At 52.8% G+C, this 21,673-nt stretch overlaps 2 protein-coding genes across 3 annotated transcripts in view; one reads left to right on the forward strand and one right to left on the reverse strand.

The window, feature by feature from the left end:
* The window catches only part of CAMK2A (calcium/calmodulin dependent protein kinase II alpha), a 75,163-nt gene extending 68,265 nt beyond the window's left edge, over positions 1 to 6,898 (forward strand). For both annotated transcript variants that reach the window (XM_073355334.1, XM_073355335.1), the window contains one exon: positions 992 to 6,898. In XM_073355334.1, the coding sequence (XP_073211435.1) occupies positions 992 to 995 (4 nt within the window). In that variant the 3' untranslated portion in view covers positions 996 to 6,898. The remainder of the gene's footprint in view (positions 1 to 991) is intronic.
* An 11,588-nt stretch (positions 6,899 to 18,486) lies between these two features.
* SLC6A7 (solute carrier family 6 member 7) overlaps positions 18,487 to 21,673 on the reverse strand; it is a 30,516-nt gene continuing 27,329 nt past the window's right edge. Inside the window, exon 14 of the mRNA XM_073355338.1 lies at positions 18,487 to 21,584. Coding sequence (XP_073211439.1) covers positions 21,375 to 21,584 — 210 coding nt within the window. The 3' untranslated portion in view covers positions 18,487 to 21,374. The remainder of the gene's footprint in view (positions 21,585 to 21,673) is intronic.

Below are 21,673 nucleotides of genomic sequence, written 5' to 3' on the forward strand. Positions count from 1 at the left end.
TCATGCCTTGAAGCTCTAGGACTGACACCAGTGTAATTTTATCCTAGATAGCGTCAGGGCTAATTCAAGCAAATTTGCCCCCCACCTCCGCGCGGAGCCATTCAGTTGGGTTCCCCAGCCAGGTCCAAGGCACAGTGTGTGATCTGCCCCAAACTCTTGTGCGAGGCCAGATGGAGAGGGGTGGGAAGAGGAATAGGTCCAGAACGCCGTGTGTGCCCATGGAGGGAGTTAGGGGAAAACCTAGCAGTCCTCCTCGTTGATCAAGAGAGGTGTGGAGAACCTGCCCTGCCCTGGGCGGAGCTGTGATGGGGGTGGGGAGGAGACTTCCTGACTACCCAGGGGACTCTGGTTCTGAGCACAGAGCTCTGGCAACACCACATAGCTCACACTCCATCCCCCGCCGCACTGCAGCGTGACCCAGGGTCTCCCTGTGACTACAGGTTTGGAAGTGTTATCTGATCCGGCCCTGCATATTTGTTAAATGCCTCATGCTTTTTTCCCCCTCCAGCCTGCTAAGCTCTTTTTCCACATCCAGCTTGTGGCTTCTGCCTGCTAGATCCATTCTGCATTGGAGCGGGGGCATCTGGGGGGAGGGAGGGAAGAGGCAGGAAAATCCAGCTTGGAAGTGGGATGAAATTCTGTCTGGATTCTGTGCAAGACCCAGTCACGAGCCTTAGGGCCTGATCCTGATGGTGCCTGGCCCCTGCAAACTCCCACTGCAGTCAAGTGTCTCATGTCCTCTCTCTGCTGTCCCCTCCTGATCATGTGCATGGGCTAGATTCTCAGTTAGCAAAACCGAAGTCAATGTGGCCCAGTGTACGGCTGCAGGAAAAATCAAACACAGGTTAGGTGACTGATCTGCGGGGGGTTGCTGGTTAGCTCCTGTGGAAGGGGAGGGCACAGGCAGACACAAGAGACGTGCCCAAGAGGCCCTTCAGAAGGACAAAGTGAATGAAAAGTCTCCCCCCCAACCCCGACTTGTGTTTTCCAGCTGAAACGTTGGCCGCTCGGGCCAGGTTTGTCACTGCCTCACTGCAAAGGGAATACCCACCCCCATCCTTCACCTATAGAACTTGGCTGCTGGGTCTACTGCTTGGCTCTTGCTGGAATTCCTCCTGCCCACCTGGCTCCTCACCAAAAACAAACAAAGGACAACAAGGCCCGAACGAGCTTCGAATTGACTTCTCTCTCTCTCTCTCTCCCCCCATACTGTCACCTTTGGGCACAGCAAGCGCTGTCAGGGGCCCGTGCGCAGCTCCCACTGCTTCTGCATGAAACCGTCTGCGGTAAGACAAAAACAAGTGACCAACACACAGAACGTGTCTGAGGCGAAGACCTCCACCCGCTGCCTCACCAGAACTCTCAGATCCCCACGCATCCTCCCTCACAGCTCAGTACATTTCTCATAGGACGGGGTAGGACTCCTACTCCACCTCCATCCTCACCTCTGCCTGGGAGTCTCTGGGGACCAAGGCAAAAGGGTGGAGCATGAGAGGAGTGTCAAGCTACTTTGGGCTGACCAAGGTCTGTGGCCACGTCCTCTCAGCACCAATGGGTTTTGCCTTATTGGTGTCTAGGTACCCGATCTGATGCCCTTGACCTTGGCATGTTCCCCACACCACTCCCCCTCAGGGCTCCTGCCCTCCCAGTTCTTTGCAGCAACAGCTGAAGGACATCTGCTTAAACTCTTTCAATATCCTACTCACTTGCTACTCTAGGGCGAGTAGGGTTTTATTGTGATGGGTGAGTAAAATATATCCTTTGTTTCTCTTTCTAGAAACGGCTGGGCAGGCAATTAGCGTGCGAACTCACTGGACTGGGCAGGATCGTATGCATGGCCCAGTGAGTTCTCACGCTAATTTTGACCATGCTGGTCAAATGTGAACATTTTCCTTTCTTTCTCCCTTCTCCCTTTGGAGCGGGGCTTAGAGATGCTGGGAAAAGAGAGTGAGAGATTAAGAAAACAATTTCAAGTGCTTTATCGGCACAATAAGGTATCCAAGTGCAACTAAAGTTGAGAGAGCAGCCCTCTGTGCAGAGGGCAGTCATAGCCAGGGTTAGAGGTTGGGTGTGGTAGCTGGCTCTTCTTCCGCAAGCATTATTTATCCATTCCTGACTCAGTGATAGGAACTGTTTCACTCTTAGGCAATCTGCCATCATCCAACACCTTGCAGGTGGTCTTCTTTACCCTCGGCCAATTTAAGAGATCAGCTCCAAACATCTAGTGTTGAATCTACCCCTTTGCCCCCCACATTCCTCTTCCAATCTGCCCTCCAAGACTCAATTTTCTCTTCATTTTTAAAGGCCACCCAAAACCAGGAACCAAAACCCTTCCCCATTAATCAGCTTCAGGAAATTCACAGAATTGACGACACTGGTGCTTAAGGAAATAGAGCCGGCTGTTCATTTGAGAGAGAAAAATAAACCGACCACAGGATACCTTCCAGCAAAGATGGCGAATGTAAACTTTAGTAATAAAACTTTGAGGAATCTGATTATGCTTCGAAGAAACAAACAAGCCTTTAGCTATCTCTTCTACTTTGAGTGCATGCCTTTTTATAGGAAAAAGAAACCTTCCGTGTATTTCGTAAATTGATTTTGAGTATTTGCTGAAATGGATCTTTATGTAATAACTAGAAATATTGAACGTTTTTGGGGGGGTGGGGAATTTTTTGGGAGTTGTTGGATTTTGGGGAGGTTGTTTTTGTTTTGTTTACGTGTGGGAGTGGCTTGGCAACAAAGCGATGGTCATAGTGAAGGTGGCCCCAAGAAGGCAGGGTGGGGAAAGTTCCGTAGCTGGTTTTCCTGTGAACCACGCTAGGCCCCTTAAGATACATGGGACACATGGTCGTTTCTATTTGCAATGGAAATGTTTGAATGTCAGAAGTGCCCATTTGAATGGAGACAACTGGACAGTGAGGCATCCCTGGACTGAAGTTGCAGGTTCTGCAGGGAGAGTGGTCATCTCCAAGGGACATCGGAGCCAGCTGGCAGGAATACAGCAGGCATGGGTCATTTCTGAGCCTGTGCATTTTCTTGAACGATAAACAACCATCCAGTGGTTCTTCCGGTGCCACCGTTATGTCAGTCTCATGACATCAGGAGGGGCTGGCAAGACGTCTATTTTTGGTAGAGGTATGAGAGGTGTGATCTGGTTATTTTTTGGTAATCCTTCCATTTCCTGTTCTCTTTTTTCAAACTGCAACTTCTTTACTCTTTGATGTGAGGTTACTGCAGTGCACTTGCGTTGCCGGGGACTTTCTAACTGCACTTTCTTCATTTGCATGACGTTTAACTTTATAGACGGTGCGTGTATTTAGAAACAAACAAACAAAAATGCTTGTTTTGGACAAAAAAACCAGTGTATTCTCAATGTAAATTCTAAATGGTGTATTTTGCCTTTTCCGTGGTTTCAAGTGCTTAGCTCACCATCAAAGCAGGACGACTGCCTGCTGAAACACAGCCATGTTTGCAAAGTGTGAAAATATTTTCTCGTTGGACCTGAGGGGAAGAAATCCAAGCAGCCGGGGCATTTAACAAGCTTCAGGAGGCATGTTCTATGAGATTCCACTGACCCCATTGTGAGCTTATTGTGCGGAATGGGCGTTGAATGTGCCTTTTTTAGGGACATATCAGCCAGATTCTCTGCTGATGGAAATCAGTGTCTCTCCATGAAACTCAATGGACCTATACTGATTTACAAGGGAGTGACACTGACTTACGCCAGCTGAGAATCTGGCCCAGAATCTTCTCTTAAACAGGCACTCTCATGCTGTGGAGAGGATCAGCCTTTTAGGGTTGCTTTTTCACAACGTTTTTTTCTTCCTGTGTTTGCTTAGTGCCAAAGCTATTTGTGTCTAAATGAGGGCGTTGGCTCTTTCACAGCTTACTATGCTCCTCTAGAACCTACTGTGAAGCCAACTCTGATGAGGTGTCTCATCCACCTATTAATCACCATGCCATCTGGGCATCGGCAGTATTTTGGATGTTGTGAACATTCCCGGGGCGCGACCCAAATTGTGATTTAATTGCAGGAGCAGCCGTGAAGGCTGCGGCTGTCCTATCAAGTTCCATCGTCGTAATCTGCCCCCAGTGGGAATCCACCAGCGGGGGCTGTAGTTTGAGTCCAGCCTGCACATATAGCTTCTACCTTTGCGACTGATGGTGGACCTGCACCCATGGTGAGTTCTGACTGTAAAGGGCGGCTGGACTGGACAGACAGGGAGGTAGGGTGACCAGACTTCCTGATATTAGGGGCTTTGTCTTATATACGCAACTATACCCATCCCCTCTCCTACAAAAAGTGTCCCGATTTTTCATATTTGCTCTCTGGTCATCCTTGGGGGAGGGGGTGCCGGAGGCTGGGCTTAGAACACAAATACCTTTGAGAACGTGGAGAGGAGCTCAGAAGAACGTTGACCTTTGTGCAGAAATGTTCTCCTTTCACTAGATGAGAGCCTCCTTTGAAGGGAGGAAGCTGATTGGGTGCCATGGTCACACTCCCCTCTGCTGCTAGGGCTGAACAGCCACACCCACCTAGGCCCCACCCATTTCTGCACCCAGTTTGGCTTTGCTTCCAGCATGGTTATGGCCTGACTTCTTAGAAGTGCATGGTCCCTACTCAGACTGTTTCCCCATGGACCTCTTTCTCAGGGGAAGGCTCATCCTCAGTCCTGGGCTGGATGGATGCCATACAACACCCACGGGACTTTAGTAATAATAATGAGCCACCTGAGCATTTCCAAGTGAAGCTGTTTCCCTGCAGAGGCTGGGGCTTTGGCTCTTTTTCGTCTCCTTGGAAAGGAGAATCCTGACAAGGAAGGGGCGCTCCAGCCTTTCACTTCCTGTCCACCACGTCTGCTTTTAGCACGCGCACTTTAGGGCCCTGCTAGCACAAATGGATTGGTTTTGTGCCCCGGTCTCCATCCCCAGCTCGGCCCGGACACCTAGAATAGGTCTCCGCACTGGTCTTTGTCTGAGTAAGCATTGGCACAGTACTAAGCTGCTGCCTTCCTTTAGCAGCCATATCAAAATTGCTTTATCCCTGGTCAGGTCGTGGATTCCTGGGTCTTCCCCAAACTCTCCAATTCCTCCGAGACAAAGCACCCTCCGTCACAGCAGACTGGCTCTTCTTTGGCTTCCAGAACAAAGGGCACCGTCTCTTCCCCGGTAGCCCAGGCCTTGGGGCCAAGCCACACTCCATTATCCTCCTACTTCCCCTGTCTGTCACAGGAGACCACAAGCAACAGCTGTGGTGACAGCATTTGCTGCTCTGGTTTCTCCTTTTTAGGCTGGAGCAGGTGGTGGCGGCAATTCCCTTCTGAGTCTCGGGAAGCTGCCAGCCTGTCTGTGGTAGCATCTCTTATGTCCTTACTGTTGCTGTTTCCCTCAGCCTGGAAAGAGACAGGCAACTTTAGCCCCCTCCTAGCCCCATTGCCGCACTGTCTGTGGATAGCTATGCTCTGAGGGGTGGAAAACACCTGTTCCCCTGAGACCTGTCCTGCAGGCTGTAACACGACACCATCCCATCGATTTTGGTTACAAGAGCAATGCAGTGATGGTATCACGTCACAGTCCACCATAAACCGGCCTGTCCATAAGCAGCGCTAATGTTATCACGTCTTCTGATGTCTTTGGAGCTTGCATCTTGCCACCTCACTGAAAGAAAATGGCCTGCATTAAACCCCTGTGAGCCTCATGCATGAAGGTTCTGTGGTCTATGGGGACCTACATGGTTAAAAAGTCGCCTCCCTGGTAATTTACCCTGTAGGTTGTTGGGAGGACATTTCAGGCTCTCTTTTCTACAGCAGAAGACAATCACTCTGCCCAGTATGATGCGCAAAGAACCAGTTCCTGACCCCAAACCCACCATGGCACCACCTAGTGTAGTTTCACTAGGGCGCTGGACAGGTCAGCAAGCAGCAGGCATAGGGTGGCGGCCCATCCTGGTGTTTCCAGGATGGCTCTGCAGTGGTGCTGTGGAAGTCCAGCTGGTGCAAATTCTCTTTGATCAGGTGTTGAAGATAGAGGTAACGCTATCTCTAATGTTTGCAGTGGGGCACCATGACCACAGTGCCTGTGGAGGATGGTGACGTGTCTTTAAGACAATCCTGATGTAGTCATGTGCCCCAGGAGTAGCTTTCCCCTGAGAACAGCAGAGATGCAGAAGATCACGCAATTAGCTCCTGCAGACATTCCAGGAGCATATTTAACCCTTGTTTCTAGCCCAGGGAAATACACCTGTTGGTGTTCATGGCCGTGTTGGGGGCATATTTCCTTGGGCACGCTCAGCTGGGTTTTCAGGAACTTCTTTGTTTGGAGGTATATGCCTACATTCCAGTAGCTTTGGGCCCACCCCCAGATTGCCTGGCTGGGGATCAGTGGGAGGAGATTTGCCAGGATCCCCAGAAGGTAAGCACTCTTGGTGTGAGCCCCAATTAACCCTTCACAGACACAACAGCAGTGGTGAAATGCAAAGAATAAGTGGTTGCATCTTTACAAACTGTTCCTAGAGGGTTAACAAATGACCGCAGACAGCACAAGCATCACAGACACGAGCAACAGATGCCATAGAAGGTTGTAGGCACTTCCTCAGAAGAGGTTATAGATGCTTAAAAGCTACCTGTTGGATTCTACAATTGATGAACCATGTATTAAAACATCTTTTAACACTTTATAGTCTATTGATACAGGGAACCTTAATATAAAGTGTAACAACACCTTCCTGGCCATGGATGGAGCCTGGAAAGAAGGGCCTGCTGTCTGTCCCCATTCCCATTCAGTGCCGTAGGGGACCCAGGTGGTCACAGCCCTTCCCTGTAGACCCACCTGGCTCCCCTCCCTCGGCTGAGCTTCCTTCCTTCTCCTCAATTCTCGCACGGCTGTGAACCATCCACCCTTTTTGTAACCGTGACACCGGTGAGGGAGGGTGGGGTTCCGGGGAAGCGGGGTGTTGTTTATTGACTTGTTTCTTTTGGATTGTTGTTACTTTTTTCTAACTGTTGCACAATTTTAGGGCTTTTGAAACATTTTTGGAACAAGCAGGGAAAATGTTAACAGTGGTTTAAAAACTATGAGATATAGATATATATAGATATATATAGATATATACATACAGGAAATCTCTATGGAAGTATTTATTTCACACGACTGCAAAAACAAAATAATAAAAAAAAAGGGGGGAGCTTTTTAATGTAACAAATGAAAACCCCAGTGAGAGGCTGCGGTGTGTCCTCTCCTGATTGTAACTCAGTGTGGTTGGACTCTAAGACTTGTGGTATCTTTTGTAAGTGAATCCGATCTGTAAAGCGGCGTTTCCGTGTTGGATTCTTTGTTACAGTTTTTTTGAACCTGTGGCTGTGAACAGAATGATCACTGCTCAAATTTTATGCTATATTTTTGGGGGACTTGGGGTGCGGGGGGGAGGGGGAATTGTCAGTTTTATTCTTGGTGTTTCAAGTGCAATAAATAGCTACAAACTTCTGAGCATGGAAAGTGATGATTTCTCCTGCAGTGACTCAGACGATCTGCCACTTCATCTGTCTGTTTCATGGAGTCCAAAGCGTTGAGACTGGGATTGAGGTTAGAGGGGAGAGAGAAGGGATCTTTATTATTTTTTATTTGTATTACCAGACCCGCTAGGCGTCTCACTCATGGACAAAGTCCCCATTACGCTTTTCCCTAAAATATTTAATTAGCTTTAGGAAAACCAAATAAATATGCACATAGACATGTCCAAATCATGGTCATTTATTTATTGCTAGCTAGCAAGTCTGTTGTGAAAAGTGATACTTGTATGTTTGTTAATATCACTTTTCACAACAGACTTACTCAGCCCTGGCAAGCCTGGGAACAAATTAAGGGCTGAATGGAGGGTCGGGGGAGGCAGTGGAGGTCAGGGGAGAAGGCGGTGGGCGGCTGGGGGAGGCAGCAGGGGGCTGGAGCCTGAAGCCCCATGGCCAGAGGACAGGGCCCAAAGCCGTGTGGCTGGAGCCTGGGGCCTGCCGCCACGGAGCCGGAGCCCAGAGCCCCACGGCCAGAGCCTCCTGCCCCACCACCCCAGCGCTGAAGTCCAAAGCCTGAGCCCCAGCACCTCTGGGAAGGTGGGGAACTCACCCACTGCCTGCTCCTATGGTCTTGTGCCCCAGCGGACTCCAGCTGGGGGCAGGGCCTAACCCCTGCTCGTGGCCACAGCAACCCCCACCAAGGTGGTGCATCCAGCAGCAACAGGGAGAAGGAGGGTGCGCTACTTTCCCTGGTGGCTGCATGCAGCCACAGTGGCCGTGTTTGAGAAATGCTGCGCTAGGTGCTGTACAAGCAGAGAACAAAAAGGAAATTGATGGCCCACAGCCTAAGTGTGACTCGCTCTCCTTTTCTTTATTTCTTCTTTGGGATGGTAACTGAAAGAGAGGGAGATTTATTTATGGGAGATTGACTTTATTCCCCTCCCTTTAAACACCACTGGCTGTGACGATTTCCTCCTAAAATAAAATTGTTCCAAAGAGTTTTTCTTCTCCCTGGTGATACTGACAAAGCTATTGAGTCTTTTTCAGTGGGGCCCCGATTCAGCCAAGCATTTAAGCAAATGCTCACTTTTAAGGTAAAGTTATGTATGTGCTTAAGTGCTTTGCTGACTCCGGGCTCTGGTCCGTTTTCCCCCTGTTAAGTGCCTCCATCTCAGGGTTTGTACTTTGCCCATCCCTGTAGTGCAGAGAGAAATACTGAACCTGACTATCTGCAAAGTAAACCAGAATAGAGAATCCTTCCCTGTTCTCCCTCCCCCCACACACACTAATTTCTTTCAGCAATAGTCTCCTTAGGTGCTAGTCATAACTAACAGGGACAACGTTTTCAGAGTGAAATGCAACGCTCATGCTGATGGTGTCCCTTTAAGTCAACTCTGTCTTAAGCTACCATCCATTAAGCCAAGAAAAACCAGTCACCTAGCACAGCTGGTCTTCATGGGTGGGGTGCATTGATAAATCTGGGGGCTACTTTAAAATCATCCCTTTAGACCAGGAGTTGCCTAGAGGAGGTGGGATGGCTAAGGCAGGTTTCACTGTATTTTCCAGTTTCGGCCAGGTAACGAGCTCCTGATCTGATAAGCAGGCATCACAAAGTAGGGCTTTAAAGATAAAAACTGGTGGCAAGTTGTGTCCCTCAAAGAGACCCCGTCAAACATCTTCAGCCTTCCAAGAGGTACAAGGACTATCTCTGGGCTGCAGGGCAGATGCGCACAAGCCTCCAGCCGATGTTGGACTCCATCTGATTGATTTCCCTTAGAGTGAGCAGCAAGGGACTTCCCAACTCTATGCCTGCTGGAGCTGCCCTGTCCTTAGTACAGCCCCAGTGCCCACTACTGCTTCCTCTGTGAATGCCTATAGCTGGGGCTGCATCTTTCCTGCTGCCTCCACCCCTCTGGTGGAGCTGCACCTGCCCTTGCAGAAAACGTGGTGGGAGGGCGTGGTAGTTTTTATTGACACTTTCCCTAGGAGGAGTAGGTGGCTCAGGATTCCCAGAATGAGCTAGGGAGCCTCCCACATCTAGATCATTAGAGCCAATCTGCCCTGGATCGGTAGTGACAGAAAGTCATTATGAGCTGGCAGAACTTCAGTCCTTAGCAGCTTAGCCCACATGAGAGCTGGCAGCCTCAGCACAGACGAGGCCAGGGGATTTCTGTCTTCTACTCAAGATTTTAACAAGAATTTGAGCTCTGCTGGCCAGCTGGACCCCAGTGATGCACAGGGTGTTTTAGCTGCTGGGAGATTTGTATAAGTTCCTTGGCCTTTGACTGCCCTGCCAAAGGCAGCTGAACAAAGGCTGACTGGCAGGGTTCAGCCTATCATGTCTGCAATCCAACATGGGGAATGTGGAGTTTGCCCTGGGGGGCTCCTCTGTATGCACCACATGCTGCCCTTAGGCCAGGGTGAGAGCCAGGGCATAGGTGCGTAACTCAGAGAGGTCTAGATCTGCATCCATCTGGCAGAGCAGGGAGTAGGGTAGTGCTGCAGTGTGCTAGAATATAACATCACAGCCAGGAAAAGCTGCAGGAAGAGCATTTAAAATCCCTATGCAGGAATGACTGCAGGTCCCCTGATCAGGAGATCTGAACTGGTGAGAGGGATACAAGACAGGACCAGACAGTGGCATTGGAACAACAGTGGGGGGTGCTGAGAGCCATTGAACCAAACTGTAAACCCTGCATATGATGGAAACCACTTCAAGCCAGGGGAGCTGCTGAACCCCCAGCACCCCTAGGTCCAGCACCCCTGGGACCAGGAGGCCATGTGCAGTCAGGCTGGCAGTGACCCAGTGTCATCTTCCTTATATTATGGCTACTCACAGCTCGCGCTTGCAATACCACAGTCTGTCTGCCAGGGGGCGGTGAAAGACCACTATCTGCACAGCTGCCTAGTTCACACAGGTAAAGTGTGTGAAGATGGAGAACGGAAGGAATGTTTCTCAATAGGGCTTTTGGGATAGGAGCTAATCAGGACAGGGCTGATACCTTTGGAAACCCCATGAATTGGGCTGACTCGCTCAGTAGCTCACTGAGACTTCCCTCCATCAGCTCCTCTGTCGAAAGTGAACTTATCTTCCATTGGACATAGACCTTCATCCGTGTGGCGCTCCACAGCGGGCAGCTGGAGCCATCAGAAGCTCTGGTCTCCCACAGATGCATGGTTTGGATTTAAGTTTGCTTGGCCTCTTTATCCAGAGCGTGAGGATGCTTAGCCAAGAGGTTCTCGTTTCCTGTCTCACGGGGGAATGACAGCGTCAGCAGGGCTGGCTTTGCCAAGACACTCCGGACCAGCCTGTTTGCAACGGGGTGTTAAGGGCCCCTGCGGAGAAAAAAAGCTCCCACTCTGTGGTGCTTACAGTGCTGGCCCTGTACAGAGGCAGTCTGGGGAGAAGTTTTACCCCAGAATCCTGCCGTGCAGAGGTTACTGGCCAGGATCAGAAATAATTATTATAATAATTAATAATATCCAAAAGCATTTTATCAACTGCACGTGGCATCATTGAAATGCAGCCACCTCTGGAGTATAGCGTGACAGCTGACCAGCACAAGAATGGGTTGCAAATGGAGAGTGGGGATGAAAATTTGGTCCAGCTCAGGACACAGGGGCAAACCCCCTGTTCTTCAGGAAATTGCCAAGGGATTTTTAGTACCCGGAAAGAGCAGAAGACAGGCCTCACCTGAGAGACCCACACCCGGTTAACTGTCCAATCCCACTGTGCATGCCTCACAGGGACAGAGGCTGTGTCAGCCCTGCCAGGATTTAAGCCTGCGCTCCCACAGAGTCCAAGCCCCCTGTTGTAAATAAGAGCCTCCGACTCAGGGGAGCTGCAATCACCGTCCACTTAGCTTTTCAAATGCCATCAAGTCAAGTGTTTTCTTTTTCTTGCACTTCAATCAGGACAACACACTGGATCAGAACTTGCCAAGTGTCACAGAACTTGACAGGGCTTGTTCTGCACTCTGAAAACTAAATGTGAATAAGCCAGTTCCCTGGGGACTCAGGATTTATGCTGGCTGCTAGAAATAAAGAGCAAAGCCCAGTGCAATGCTCTCCACCTGGTCTGTAATTCTGGCCTGCTGGGTGCTGATTTGCTTTCTGCCCTGCAACAATAACCAACTCAGCTTCTTTCATTATTGGCAAACTTGCAGGGTCATTGAAGTGTCTTATTACCCTGGATTGTTCCCAACCTCTGCTATTCCAGGGTCAGTTTTGCTCCCTCCAGTAATTCTGGCTGCATCTGTGCTCATGCCACGAAACGTGGTTGCAAACAGAAGTAGTCAGATGGCTAAGTAACTCACTGATCTCCAGAGGCAAGCAGAGAGTTCGTTAGCATCACGCTGCTGTTTTCACCTGTGCACCACTGCAACTAAAAAAAGTCACAAGTTTAAAAATTGCACCTGCTGCAGCCCAAGCTCAGACCCAAATGTTCCAAATTCACAGCTGTGCGAAATGCAGAACTGAACTTCAGCAGCTTGTTCTCACCACCAACCAGTTTCCCCAGGTGAAATGGTCCCCAGTGCAAATTCAGCTAGAGGAGCTTCCCCAAAGACATTGTGGGCAAGCTTTTCAAAATGGACTCATGATTTTGGGTGCCCGACTTGAGACACTTTCTGTGTGCTCAGCACTTCCCGAAACTCAGATCCCTTTAAAGTGTACCACGTTTGACATCCACATGTTACTCGTTTTGGGCTCCTATCCTCCACTCTACCCAGCTGTCTGTACCTGCCAGAGCTTCTTCCCCTGCTCTGTCTCACTCATATCCGGTTCCTGATGGCTGCCTCCTTCTGTAACCAGAAGCCAAATAGAGACAAGGGAGTGCCTGTGTGTGAGACTTGGAGCTAGATGGTCCTTGGCGAGTTGCCCCACAGGGAATGGGACCTCCCTGCTGAAAGGTGTGCTGTCAGAGGCCTGTTTGTGGGGGAAGGTGCATGTTAGGCGGGAAGGGTGATCTTGTGCCTAAAGCAGAGGCCTGGGCATCAGGACACAGAGACCTGGGCTCTATTCCTGAGTGAACGAGGGGCAGAATGTTCGAAAGTGCGAGTAATTTTGGGTGCCTCTGGTTCTGGGTGCCCGACTGGTGACATCTGGGGCCTGATTTTCAGAGGTGCTGCAGTCAGGTGGGTTTGGGGGCTGAGATGTTCAAAGCTGTCTATGCGATTTGGACCCCCAGGTCTCGAATTGGGTGTCCAGCTCCCCATGTTAATGGCGTGTGGGTAGCCGTGTGTGGGTGTGAAATGATCTCAGAGTCACACCAATGCCTGGGTTTGAGCTATACATGACAGGAGGGTGTGAGCTGCGGGGCAGGCTGTCGGCATGTTGTATTTGCTTTCTCCCCTCCACCCCCAAGAGGAACAGTGATGTATATTTAATTGACATGTGAGGCTGGCTCTGGGTAAATGTTTTGTAGCCTCTTCCTTTGCAAGGAGGAAGTGTTTGCCCAATCCGGGACATCGCCACCCTATTCCCATGGGAATCAAACCTCACCAACTGTGGAAGTCAGCCAGCAGCAAGCCTTTTCCACCCCTGAGGAACCCCACCTGTCCCTAGCAGAGTGGGGGTAGGACAATGGGTGCAGCCCGTCTTGGGTGGGAATGAGCAGTGTGAGCCTGTCTCCGCTGGCAAGAGGCCACCTCCCCAGTGTGTGACTCATTGCGTGACCCACAGCCTGCCCTGCACCCCCCACCCCCCCCCGAGCTCGCTGCACTGGTTCTACCAGCAAACACACCCCAGCTGGCCAGCGAATCGGTTCAACTCCCTGCTTGGTGCCCTAACCGCCAACTCCCCCGGCCAATCAGCCCTCGCCCCGTTACTTAGTTCCCTTGCTGTTAGCCAATCAGCTCTCGGTCTCTTTCTCCTCTACCCAATCCACTCCTGGGTGCCCTCGCCCTCGCCCAATGGCGGGGGGGGCCGGGGCAATAAAGCTGCACGCTGACGCCTCGTTTTGGGTAAACAGTGTCAAGGTCAGAGCACGTCGTTGGCTGCAGCCGTAAATCTTTATTGCATCCCCCTTCCTAGGCCCTGCCAGAAACGGAACTTTCCATAACCCATCCCTTTATGGTGGGCCGCTAATGATTAACTCCGCTGGTGCTGGAGCGCCCCGGGCAGGGGGAAGGGAGATACGGTAAAGGAGGGGGTGGCTCATGCACAAAATATAGGCATCCGTCTCTCTTCCAGGGCACAAGCTGCATCAGGCAGGAGGGGGGATGCTCTGTCTTTGGGGAGACCACGCCCCACCATTCAGTGCCCCTTAGAGCGGAGTAGGTGAAATCTCTGCGCCGCTCCCCCTGCAACCTAAAACGCTAAGTAGGCCGTGGTCATCTGAGGGAGTTATTCCTCGGGCCCCTTCCCCTCCGCGTTCACAGCCCTCTTCCAGCACACCAGCCGGCGGGCTTGGCCCTGGTGCACCTCCCACCGGTGCCTGGAGCCTGTGATTTCAAGCGGATGCTGTCCTCCAGCCGGCCATGAGGCAGGGGTCACCCTGCAGGGAGCCCAGTCCACGTCCCAGGGAGGAGGCAGGCGCTGGCTGGGCAGCGACTATGCAGGAAGCAGCCATGGTGTGCACAGCGACAGCTCACCTAGAGCCGGGGGGCTCCTGACAAGAACACCGGGGTCTGCCTCAGCGCAGACAGGACAGTGCTAATGTCTGTAGTTCCCCCTGGGAGGCCCATCAATGCAGAAAGGAGATGATTGAATTTGTATTTCAATGTAATGCTATCTTATCCCCGCTTGTGTCCGTTGCCCCAGCATCCCGCAGCCCCAGACACAGAGCAGGACCCCGGTGCGCAGGGTGCTGTACAAACCCAGAACAAAACAACGGTCCCTGCCCCAAAGAGCCAACAGTCTAAGCCAGGGGTCGGCAACCTTTGAGAAGTGGCGTGCCAAGTCTTCATCAATGTAAGGTTTCACGTGCCAGTAATAAATTTTACATTTACGGGGGCCCCCAACAGAACCCTAGACTGGCAGCGGCCTGAGCGGGCCTGCGGCCAGGACCCCAGCTGGCAGGGGGCCGGATGGCTGGAACCCCAGACTGGCAGAGAGGTGAGCAGGGCCGGCGGCTGGTATCCCAGGCTGTTAGCAGGCTGAGCGAGGCCAATGGCCGGGACCCTGGCTGGCAAGGGGCTGGCGGACAGAACCCCAGACCGGCAGCGAGGTGAGCGTGGCTGGCGGCTGGTATCCCAGGCCGTTAGCAGGCTGAGCAGGGTTGATGGCCGGGACCCCGGCTGGCAAGGGGCTGGCGGCCGGAACCCCAGACCGTCAGCGGGCTGAGCTGGGTGGCGGACAGAACCCCAGACCGGCAGTGGCTCACCCGCCTCCGGTCTGGGGTCCCGGCCGCCGGCCCCACTCAGCCACTGCCGGCCAGGTGTTCCATTCACTCAGGCCAGCAGCGGGCTGAGTGGGGCCGGCAGCCGGGAGCCCACCTGGCAGCAGCGTGCCAGTAAAAATTGGCAGGTTGCCGACCCCTGGTCTAAGCAAATGTCCAGCTCTCTTTGGAAGAACAGCATCGCTAGTCTCACAGCGCCCTCTGTTACTGCATTGCCTTGGGCCTGAGCCCAGAATCCACGCATTGCTAGGCCAGGTTGCCAGCAACTGTGTCACACATGCAGCTGGCTAGGACGCATCCATTTCCTTTGCCCGAGATGCTGCAGATTTGCCATGTGCCATGAAGCAATCCGTGTGAACGCAGCCTGGTTCCCTAGCTGCCACAGGCAAAGGAAGGCCGGGGAGCAGGAGTGATCGCGGTATTGTTGGAGCAGAGCATAGACAGCGAGGATACCGGCTGTCTGAATGGAGAGGAAATGGGAGAAATACCAACCAGAGCCACACCGGAGCTAAAGCTATTTTAGTCTCCAGGGCTGGGAGCTGCATGCTGGGGACCTGATCCTGGGAGGGGCTGAACCCCCTCAAATCCCAGGCAACTCAGTGGCAATTCATAGATTTCTAGAGTTTAAGGCCAGAAAGGACCAAGCTTGTGCTTAGATTGCCAGCACCTCTGGGCAGGGCCCGTCTTTTTGCTCTGTGTTTTACAGCGCCTAGCGCAACGGGGTCCTGATCCTTGACTGGAGCTCTTAGGTCTTTTAGTAACCTAAATAATGAGAATTAGCTCATGTAGCCTGGCCTCCTGTATATCCACAGGATAGAATTTCACCCAGTTTCCCCAGTGTTGAGCCCCACAACTTGTGTCTGACCAAAGCCGACCTAGCTAGCTTGGGGCTCTGTTCTGGCACCCAACGCTGCCCCTCTCCGGCTCGGTGTCTGAGCTGCAGCAGCCGTGCCGGGATTAGGCAGGGAGGGGAAGGGAAGACCCTCACTGCTGGGGCCCCTCAGTCTCTGGGCACCGAGAGGAGGATTGTGAAAGTGAGTCAGATGGAATAAGTGTGGAAGGCTAGACGCACGAGGAAAGCAAATGGTGACCCAGTGGAAAGTGGGGCAGGGTGGCCCTGACACTGAGCCACCCTCCCCTGAGTCGCTCGCTCTGGGCACCAGGTGCTGACTGTTGCTGGAGGGGCGGAAAAGGCAGCGCGGGACATCGGGGTGCTCTGGGGTGGAACAGTTCCCAGCTGTCCTCAGTATGCCGTTCTGCATTCACTGGGGCAGGCAGAGGGAGCTGTTAGACAGGACAGCAAGAGCCATTCGAGCCCTTCCCTGGGCTCTGAGCTGAGGGAGATGGCATATTGGCAGGGGAAACAATTAGCAGCGTCACCTCCATTAGGCACCAGTCATAAAGGGGAAAAGCAGTGCTCCGAGTGGGGAATAGCTGCGTCTCTCTCGAGTGCCCACTATTAACCCAGCCTCGTGCACACACGCAGGACGAGCAGCCGGCCAGCGCGGGAATGTCTCGCTCCCAACCGCTCGGGGCTCGATCACTGCCAGCCGCAGGTGCTGGGATACCTGGGACTCCAGAGGGAGGAAAGAGCTTTATTTCATCGTAACAGTATTTACACTCATTGTCCCCGTCTCCCTGTGTGCGCACCCATGGCCATGGCCACGCCAGTACACGTTCACTGTGGCACTGAGGAAGGGAGCGGCATGTGGGAGATGCAGAAGGGACCCCAGGAGATGCCGGGGTCAGTTATATGCTGTCCCTGGGCAGCGCACGGGTGGGTGGCCGGGAGAGGGTTGTGTGTCTCTTCCCAGTCTTCAGCGCAGAAAGGAACTGAGATGAGAGAGGACTGCAGGGCAGGCCCGGCCTCGCTGAGGAAGGGCCACCATCCTGCTCCTTGGTTCACAGGACTCTCTGCTGGCATCCTGGGAGCGGGCTGTTGTGCGTGGGCAAAAGATGGCACAGCCATTCAGAGAGCACTTTCCCTTTCTGGGCCGGCTCCCCAGCCAGGAGCCTGGATTGCAGGGGTTGCTTCTTGTGTATTTATCTTCTTCAGGGCAAAGGTCCCAGGCGGGAGGTCTGCAGGGCTTTAGTCAGCATGGCCACTGCACGTCCAGTGGGGCAGAGTAGCTGCCCACAACATGGTGACTTGTAAGGCCACCAGTGCTAGAGATTGCATTTAACACTAAGCACATGGTACCACAAAACTTTGTTTACCCATGAAAGCCATCTACAATCAAACCCAATCCAGTCCAGGATAAACTATACGACATTGGTGAGGCCTCATCTGGAGTACTGTGTCCAGTTTTGGGCCCCACACTTCAAGAAGGATGTGGATAAATTGGAGAGAGTCCAGCGAAGGGCAACAAAAATGATTAGGGGACTGGAGCACATGAGTTATGAGGAGAGGCTGAGGGAGCTGGGATTGTTTAGCCTGCAGAAGAGAAGAATGAGGGGGGATTTGATAGCTGCTTTCAACTACCTGAAAGGGGGTCCCAAAGAGGATGGCTCTAGACTGTTCTCAATGGTAGCAGATGACAGAACGAGGAGTAATGGTCTCAAGTTGCAGTGGGGGAGGTTTAGGTTGGATATTAGGAAAAACTTTTTCACTAAGAGGGTGGTGAAACACTGGAATGCGTTACCTAGGGAGGTGGTAGAATCTCCTTCCTTAGAGGTTTTTAAGGTCAGGCTTGACAAAGCCCTGGCTGGGATGATTTAACTGGGAATTGGTCCTGCTTCGAGCAGGGGGTTGGACTAGATGACCTTCTGGGGTCCCTTCCAACCCTGATATTCTATGATTCTATGATTCTATGAAACCCCGGGAACACACAGCCCTTCAAACCCCAGTCCAGATTGCCCTGGCCTCCAGGGGATGCAGTAGCCCTCAGGAAGTGGGGAGGTTCAGTTTGGATACACACAGGGAGCTGAGCTATTGGAGCTGGAGACAGGCTCAAACCATAAAATCCAGGTCCAGACGGAGACTTTAAGCCCATGTGGGGGTCGTTGGGACCTGGGGCTCGGCTGAGCCCACTGTAACGATAAAGGGCCATTTGCAAAATTCAGCCCTGGGTTCAGAGGTGTTTGGGGCCAGGATTTGGCCCTGCTCCGTCTCGAATACAGCCATGGAAATCAGGCTGTCGAGGAAGAAGTCCAGCTTTGCGAGCTTCCCAGGTAGAAGAACCCCCAAGCACAACCTTACTGGTGGTACATTGGTGTGTCTGCTTCTGGTCTCTAAGGGTGTGTCTCCCATGGGTTTTTCATCCCTGTGTAGACGTACTCAGCGTCTACACAACTGGCTGTGCAGAGGATCATGAATATGAAAAACAGCAACCCAGGACCCTCCATGGGGTAGCTCTCTGGGTGGTTTTGGGAGATGATGCACTGGGCTCCCTGGCCTCTAGGAAGGAACCAGTAGGTTTGGAGCCTGTGTTCGGTTTGAGCTCAGGTTAAGGGAGAAGTTTGGGCCCTTCGATGCTGTGTCTGAAACACTGCTCAGCTCGAAGTGGAAATAACCCTCCTCCCCCACAAGGTGGCGTCTAGCCACTACACAACTGGTGCGTTAATAACGCAAGAGCGAGTGAGCTGCGGAGCCGCCCGGAACCAGCCCATTTCAAGCCCAGTGTGCAGTGAAAACAGCACGCACAGAAGGGTGGATCTTCATTTGTTTGCAATGTTACACCAACGACACACGCACACTTGAGAACACACATCACAGCAGGCGAACACGGGGTACGTTACAAACCACCACGGGGGCAGCTTAGGTATTGAACTGCTGCTCCTTAAAAGAGGATGCCCTGCACCCTCCATACACAATAGCACCGGCAGGAGCTGAGCTGCTGACGCACAGACGCACAGCGGCTGCCAGGACCCTGCGGGGCGGGCTTTCAAAGTTGGAAATCACATGACCCAGAATCATTGACGCCCTGGCTACGCTGGAGCAGGACGGGCGAAGTCTGGCGCAGAGAGACGTACCCACGCTAGCTCTGATCAAGCTAGTGCGCTAACAGCATTACGTACCCGCAGCAGCGGGAAGGCCTAGCAGCCTCAAGTACAAACCCGGGGGAGGCCCTCGGCACCTACTGGGGGGCAGCTACCCCCTCCCACCGCAGCTCATTGCTGTTTTTAGGGCACAAGCTCTGATTGCGCTGACAAGGGATTGCAGCCCCAGCTCGAGTGCGGATATCCCCGCACTGCACCGTGGACCTGGGCTTGTGGACTCAGTGTTTCCAAGCCTGCACTTGAGCGTCCACACTGCATTGTAAACCTGGGTTCACAGCTGCTGGACCCGGGTCTCACAGCCATGCAAATGCTTCCATGCTGCACTACGCAGACCTTCTGACTTGGGTCTGTGGCTTGACCTGCAGCCACGCTGCAAATTGCCAGGGCTTGGACCCACGTCACAGCAGATCGCAGACTCTGACCCACTCCCCTAGCAGGGTTCTAGGATCCAGGTCAGACTGATTTGTGTGTGGACAGAAGTGGGACTTGGGCTCAAACCTGAGTCAGAGCCCAGGCTTAGGTTATGTCTACACAGCAAAGAGCCTAGGTCAACTGATGCAGGGTTCAAGCTGTGGGCTAAACATAGCAGTGTAGATGCTCAGGCTTGGGCTGGAACCTGGGCTGTGAAACCTGGCAGCAGGGGAGGGTCTCATATCCCAGGCTTCAGCCCGAACCCGAAAGTCTACACTGCTCTTTTGAGCTCGGAGACTCGCTGCCACAGACTGATTGATTGATTTTTGCTGTGTAGATGTACCCACAGTGCACAGGTAGACATACCCTCAGACTGCTGGGGGAGGAAGGTGTGGAGAACTGTGTGTAGCATAGGGTGAGCAGAAGACCTGATTTTATAGGGACAGTCCCGATATTCGGGGCTTTGTTTTATGTAGGTGCCTGTCACCCTCCACCCCCATCCCGATTTTTCACACTTGCTATCTGGTCACCCTAGTGTAGAAATTGTAACAGGCCATGTGGGGAGAGGACTTCCTGGAGACTTTGACAAGTCAGTACATTCCTGGAACTTTACTCCATGTCATGCAAGCAATGGCTGCCAGTCCAGGATTTTCCTATTACCATGTGAGATAAGGGGCACCCTCCCCCAAACTTCAATAACAGGGACTACAAGGGAAGGTGAGCCGTGCCCCCCTTGAGTGGACTCTGGCACTGGAGGAGAAGAAGTGAGACTGGATTTCTGTCCCTGCCTGGAGAAGACTCTGGAGGCAGCCCCTCAGCATGGGGTCTCTGTGCCCAGCGAGTGGGATCTTACAAAGAGCCCATGCAGAGAGGTTTCTTCCATTCCTTTCTGTGAAGTTATTTTAGTAACACTTCCAATTCATAATTCCTCATTCATAATTCACGGGCTAGTCAGCGCAGCACAGGCCCTGCAGCACAATGGACCACCGGTGCCAGAGAGCACGTGGCTGGTCCTGCTGCAGCCTTCACTCGGCGAGTCGGCCGACCCCTTCGCATTGCAAACGTGGAAAAAACACACGTCAAGTGCCCCCCCCCCGCTCCCCGGCCTGCACTCTGCTCCCAGGGCGTGTGACTGGGGGGGCACTGCTGAGATTAGACATCGCCCCCTCCCAGCCCCCACTCTGCTCCACCCTGGGCGGGAATAGGGGAGGGACAGCCACAGCCAGAGGCTCTGCCCTTACCACCAGCTGCAGTCCACGGAGGGGTTAACGTGGCGCAGCCTCACCCCGAGGTTCTCAATTCAGCTGTGTGAACAGGGGCCCAGAGTGCAAACGGCATCTCTTAAGAGCAACCTGCAAAGGATTGATTCATCCCAGGACCAGGGTTTACCTTTCTCTGTCGTGCACAGAAAGGCCTGTCCAGGGGCGGGTTGGTTTGTTTTATAACATGGGGTTTCTTTTCCCTAGACTTATTTATCAGGAATGGCCACTCTGGTCTTCCCTGGTGTTGCTGGAGGCTCCCAGTAGGGGCAGGACACACGGGCACCATGAGGACCTGGTGTTGCTGGAGGACCCCAGCAGGGGTGGGACACACAGGCACTCCACTGACAGGGTGGGGTTAACAAAGACATCCTTTCTCCACAACGTCCGTGCGTCATTGGAGTTAAACAGGCTTAGCAACAACAAACACCACCAACAACTACTAGCCTTGTTCTCCACTGCCTTGCTCACTGATGCCTGTGCAAAAGGAGCGCAAAGTGGGTGCATGTCGCAGTCTTTACACAGGGGTCAATGAGTCATAACTCTGGGCAGAGGGCACCCAGGCAGGGTGGGGCGGGCCTGGAGCAGGGTAGGGTCCGGGCAGCTGGTCCCAGACACTGGAGAGCTAACACACACATTCATTACACAGCTTGCCACACTGAACAAAAATCTCAGCAACACTGGAATTCTCAGCAGCGTTCTCCTGGAGAGGCCAGAGCATCCCGTGGGATGCTGGAAGGTCAGCAGCTCGCAGCTGCCTCTAGAAAGGCCTGTTAACTGGCCCGAAGTGCCTAAGTGCAACTGTGCAAGTTCAGGGGTGCAGTCCCCCATTCTCTGCTCCCCACCGGGGTCGTGGCCTCCTCATATCATAGACTCCTCTTCCTCCTCGATCTCCCTGTCCACCTCGATGGCTGTGTTCTCATAGCTGGTGATTCCCCCGTATTTCCTCATGTGGACCATCAAGGGTTTGGGGGACTGGCTGCCGGCCAGGGTAGCCACGTACATGCCGGTTCTGTTCTCCTCCAGAGAAGGGCCCCAGTCCATGGCTGGCCGGCTGGCTTGCTGGATTCTCTGTGGTTGAAATCAGGAGATGAACAGCAGTGTTACAGAAGCACCTGCTAGGCACTAAGGCTCAGTAATGGTGACAGATCACCAGGTGA

The sequence above is a fragment of the Lepidochelys kempii genome, chromosome 8, assembly GCF_965140265.1.
Source record: "Lepidochelys kempii isolate rLepKem1 chromosome 8, rLepKem1.hap2, whole genome shotgun sequence".
NCBI lineage: Eukaryota > Metazoa > Chordata > Testudines > Cheloniidae > Lepidochelys > Lepidochelys kempii.